Source organism: Bufo gargarizans, chromosome 3 (genome assembly GCF_014858855.1).
Source record: "Bufo gargarizans isolate SCDJY-AF-19 chromosome 3, ASM1485885v1, whole genome shotgun sequence".
Taxonomy (NCBI): domain Eukaryota; kingdom Metazoa; phylum Chordata; class Amphibia; order Anura; family Bufonidae; genus Bufo; species Bufo gargarizans.
The window spans coordinates 10,138,765-10,144,454 of record NC_058082.1 but is presented as its reverse complement, the minus strand read 5'-3'; the positions used below and the strand labels follow the sequence as shown (position 1 = coordinate 10,144,454).

Below are 5,690 nucleotides of genomic sequence, written 5' to 3'. Positions count from 1 at the left end.
GTCAGTGATTCTTTGTATGTCACATGTTCCATCATCCTCGAGTTTTTGTTCGAGGATGATGCTTTGACGCCTTCAGCCTGATTGCTCCTATTATTATTTTGTTACCTGTTTTTGGACTTTTGGTTGCACCTGTCTCTCAGGGAGACCTGGGAATGTGCTTATTTGAAATGTTTTAATGTTCAGCTGATTTTCTTTCAATTACTTTATATCTTTAGTAATAATATGACTTGGACACTAATTTTGTAAATTGAAGCAGATTTTTTTTTCCTTTCCTTAATTTTATTTTTTTTCCTCTGGTATGGTTCTGAGAGGTACTAGTTCACTTATCTCTGATACGTTGGGAACCTGGTGTAATTGCTGCCTGACAGCTTGAGTACCAAACAAAAACATGGTAAAGCTATGATTTATGGTCTTTCCTAAAGGGAACCATCATCCCCACCCATGTTACATATTTACAGAGCAAGAAATAACACTGTCTATATGTTGATTTACAGGAACTTATATCAAGGAAGAAACACGTGATGGAAAATGTCTCCTTCCGTCAACCCTCAGTACTGGTCCTCAACTTTGTAGAGATGTCTACAATGAGATATCTGTATTGCATGTTAGCATTTTTCGGCTACATCCTGATCATCATCACCAATGGTGGAGTCATCATTACGATCACCACACACAAGGCTCTACAGGAGCCCATGTACATCTTAATATGCGCACTTTGCTTCAATGCCCTACTTGGAAGCTCAGCTTTTTTCCCTGGTTTGTTTAGAAATCTACTTTATAATGTCTATACCATCTCCTACGGTGCCTGCATCCTACAAATATTTTGCATCTACGTCTATGTCAAAATTGAGATGTCCACCCTGACCGTTATGGCCTTTGACCGTTACGTGTGCATCTGTAACCCCCTGAGGTACAATATCATAATGTCACTACCCATGGTCTACAAGTTTATTGCCGCAATTTGCTGTTACTCAGTGTCCCTTATGATCGTACACATCATGTTGACGGTGAGACTGCCTTTGTGTGGCACAGTCATCTTGAAGATCTACTGTGACAACTGGTCAGTGGTGAGACTCTCTTGCATTGACACTAGCATCAATAATATTTACGGGCTGTTCGTCACCTTCTTCACTCAGATCATAATGCTGAGTCTTATATTGGTTTCCTATATCTATATCCTACAAGCCTGTTCCAAAGCTTCTCAGGAGGTCATCTCCAAGGCAATGAACACATGTGTCCCTCAAGTCATAACCACTATCAATTTTGTGACAGATGTACTTTTTGAGGTTTTTTTTTACCGGTATGTCTCCAGGATTATACCCTATGAGGTGAGGACGTTTATATCAGTTTATGGTCTGTTAATGCCCTTCATCCTGAATCCTCTGATCTATGGCCTGAAGATGACCGAATTGCGTGTGAGAATTTTTAAGCTCTTCAAGCTGAATAGCATTTCACTGCAAAATCATTGTTGAAGCCCAGACAGAAAAAAGTTCAGACAAACGTATTGATTCTTTGATTTACCAGTGGTCGCCAACCTGTGGGTCTTCAGCTGCTTCAAAACTGGAACTCGCAGCATGCTCAGATTCAAAATTCAAATCAACAGTTTGGCCCCTCCATTAGTTAGACAGTCTGATGTAAAGTTATTCACTGCAGCAACATCATTCTGAGCTCCTGGAATGATTCATTGTAGTTATGTCAGTGAACTTAGGGCAGAATAGGAATTCAGGCCTTGAGTAATGTCACTGACAGCAAGTAGAGTTCTCAAAAATGGCGACTGAAAGAAAAAGAGAACAGAAACATTTAGAAAAATGCTAACTAAATTACTTGAGTTTTGATTATGTAGAGACCTTCTCATATCTTCATTTGTGACAGTAGTTCAAAAAATGTCTAGAGGTATAGGATACAATCCTTTCTGCCTGCAGTCACCAGTAGGGGGAGCTCAGAAGTTACTGTACATTGTGATATTATAGAGCACAATGTATATATTGTATATAGAAGCTTCCAATCTCCTGCTAGGGATGGCTGCAGGTAGGTAGTCGAACGTTTATGGTGTAAGGGTTCCACTCTATCACACTGACAAGGCATATCTTGCCCATTACTACATACAGATACAGCTGAGCTGAATTTGTTATGGAATAGTTTCTATTATAGATTTGAGAAGTTTTGGAAAGTCTGATTTGGCTGCTTTGCATACATTTACAAAAAAAATTGCTTTGTGATGAATTACTTCATCATAAAGCTCAGTAGTGGGTGCAATGACAGGGAGCAGCGATATCGCCATCCCCCCGTCATTGTATCCTTCAAAAGCTGCGTTCATAGCTGGTCGCAGCATCTTAGAGTAAAAACGGTGTAAAATTAACAGAAAAAAATGGCCAGCCGCCGCCATCTTGCTTGAAGATCTTGCGCAAAATTTTGCCCTGCCAGAAATGACGTCATCACGCCGTCCGGCATGGTGACGTCATAAGTCACCATGCAATAGATTATGGCCGAGATCTTGATGGTGGCGGCCGGCCTGTCGCGAGCAAATGGAAGAGGTAAGTATGATTTTTTTGTTTTTTACACTATTTCAGGTTAAATCGATTCACTACCACAAAGCACGAGGAAATTTGGCTTTGTGGCAAATCAAATTTATCCTGAAATTCTGATCAAATTCCACTTCGCTCATCTCTTGTTTCTATATCATGATAAAAAAGATTTCCAGAATATATTAATAACGGAGAGTCTATAAATGCTGGAAAATGCAGTCTTATGCAAAAGCATGCTGTCCAAGTACCGAAATTTGCGCTAAATGACAAATACGATGTGGCTACATTTATGCAAACTCTACTAAAAAACAAATATCAATGACCGTGGAGTAAGAGCAGCCATGAAGTTCACTTACTTTCTTGGACTCTTGGATATGTAATTTCGTTCAGGCTTATTGCGTTTGAATACTTTTATAATGGCTCTATTTTTAAGCAGGGGCGGTACAAGCTCTGTGGGTGGTTTCAGAATGTGCCTCTCCCCCTCGGTTCCTAGAGTTTGGCATGATAGCTGTCAAATGAATACTAGTTAATTGTCCCATGTAGCTCCTCCTGCAAATCCTTAGGCAAGGTTTCCATGTCGCGGTTGTAGGGTGGTAGTGTATCGTGCGGCACAGCAAAGCCATAGCAGTTTGCCAGGAATTGCTGTGGTTCATGAATTGCGGTGCCGATAAACTACGGCAAACCACTGCAATTTTGCTGTGCAGTGCGGCACACTACTACCCAGTAAAGGCAGAACTGAACCCCTCCTTAATTGAGGCCTTGGTGACCACTTGCTCCATCTACCCCTCATCCTCCTGCTGATCAGAAGTTGCTCAGTTTTTTGTATTGCCCTCAGTAACGATATTGTCCTTGAATCCTGTAGCGGCTTGGTCATCACATGGGCTAAAATGTGAAAAAAATAATAAAGATAAAATGCAAGAGTTTAACAGCAATAAAAAACTATAAATGCAAAGTTACTATTTATTGTACAACATTAAATGATGAAACGCCAAAGCCAAGATTGTAATTTCTTCAGTCCGAATTCCAAGCAAAAGATGCGACAACCTCTCCCAAAAGGATGCGGGACAAGTGGACACCCCCAAGGTCTACACCCACCTGTCACTTACACCAATAGGAGGAGAACACATTGCTACAATATTTCCAAGAAAAAAAGATACAAGTAAATTCTCACTGATCTTAACCCCTTTAGGACCGGGCCAGTTTTTTTTTTTCCTCCCCACCCTCCAAGGAATAGCTTCTTACATTTTCCATTCACATTTCTGTTACCGGGGCTTGTTTTTGGTGTTTTCTAATGGCACCACAGAATTAACCACAGCTTGTATTGGAAAATGTGAAAAAAAATCTTTGTTGGGTGATAGTGGGGAAAAAAGGCCCTTCTGGCACTATTCTGGGGTTTTGTGTTTACACTGTGTGCGATTACACTGATAACAAATTGATATTGTTTCTATTATGTTTACTACTTTACAAAAAAATTCAAACCTTTACAGTTTTTTTTCTTTGCATGGGCTTACTCTGACACCAGTAACTTTTTAGGGTACTTTCACACTAGCGTTTTTCTTTTCCGGCGCTGAGTTCCGTCCTAGAGGCTCAAATCCGGAAAAGAACTGATCAGTTTTATCCTAATGCATTCTGAATGGAGAGTCAGTCCTTCAGGATGCATCAGGATGTCTTCTGTTCAGTCTTTTTGACTGATCAGGCTTTTAAGAAAAACCTAGCATGCAGTATTTTTACCTCCGGCCAAAAAGCCTGAACACTTTGACTGAACGCCTGATCAGGCTTTTTTCCCATTGACTTGCATTAACGCCGGATCCGGCCCCATGTGTTCAGTCAAAACGGATCCGGCTTTTGCATGTTAAACCCGAAAAATGTGAAAAAAAAGTTAAAGTCCATAAATGGCGGATCCGTTTTTTCCAATGCATTTTTCCATTGTGATCGAAAGCCTGATCAGGATTCAAATGTAATCCGTTTTCACACGTTTTTCCGGATCCGGCGGGCAGTTCCGGTGTCGGAATTGAACGCCGGATTAAAACAACGCTAGTGTGAAAGTAGCCTTAATGATTTTGTTTACAAGGTGGTGTCAGGGATTGTTTTTTTTGCAGCAAAATCACCGAAAATAATACACTAACACAATAGATGCAAACATTATATATGGACAAAGCCCTCACTCTGATATGATAAAATATGATCAAAACACATCTGTGCCCGCCTACCAGCGCCAAGGTAGTCTCAGTCTGGTAAGAGTGGCACCTTCAAGTGTGAATGTGCTTCTATGTCATCTTGGGAGTAGCAGTTTTTTTGTGATCTTTTAAAAAATTTATTTTTGGGGGTTAACGTGACCAAAAACAGTAAATCAGCTATGTTTATTTATTTTATATTTTATTAGTTTGACTATTTTTGGACACAGCTATGCTAATAATGTGTAATGTTTATTTTTTCACTTTTTTTTTTAAGAAACTTTTCTTTTCACTGTACTTTTCAGTCCCCTTAGGGGATTAAGACCTGTGATGTTCTGGTCACTTGTCCCATAGACTACAATAGAATACTATTGCTTTATATGGGATTTTTACAGGCTGCCTGTCAAGCTGGGCTACTGGGATGGCTTAATGGGTGGTCTACCATGACAGCGCTAGGAGCCTTCACAAGTAACCAGGCTGTCATAGCAACTGAACAGAGTCCTGCTATTTCTTTGTGGGGGTCGCAATTGGAGGACAGTGGGAGACCCTTCCCTCTGTCTAACCTCACAGATACTGTAGTTGCATCTGAGGGGTTAAATGACTGTGTTTGGAGTTATCTCCAAACATGATCTTCCAGCTGTACGCTTGCTCCACACAACCCCTAATACTCATGAAGTACATGTGTGTGGTTACAATCAAGACATTGGTGTGATTGCCTAAGGCCGCTTTCAGATGAGCAAGTGTCACACTCTGGACTCACAGCGCAGCCAATCTTAGTGCTAAAAAGTCCCACCAACTATAATCCTCTCCCAAAGTGCCCCGATTACTTATACTGCCTCCTACAGTAACAGTGTTTCCCAAGAGTGCTCCCATTAGTAGCAGTGCCCTCCATATTGTGCCTAATAATGATAATACCCCCTCAGTACCCCCAGTAGTAATAATTCCCCATAGTGCCCTCAACAATGGTGAAGCTCCACAAAGTACCCCTGTA

At 40.8% G+C, this 5,690-nt stretch overlaps 1 protein-coding gene across 1 annotated transcript; it reads left to right on the top strand.

Annotated features, from left to right (window-relative positions):
- Nucleotides 1-521: 521 nt before the first annotated feature.
- LOC122930674 (olfactory receptor 52K1-like) lies at nucleotides 522-1,472 on the top strand. The gene has a single exon (XM_044284204.1). It carries the CDS (start codon nucleotides 522-524, stop codon nucleotides 1,470-1,472), a length of 951 nt encoding a protein of 316 aa, XP_044140139.1.
- Nucleotides 1,473-5,690: the final 4,218 nt, after the last annotated feature.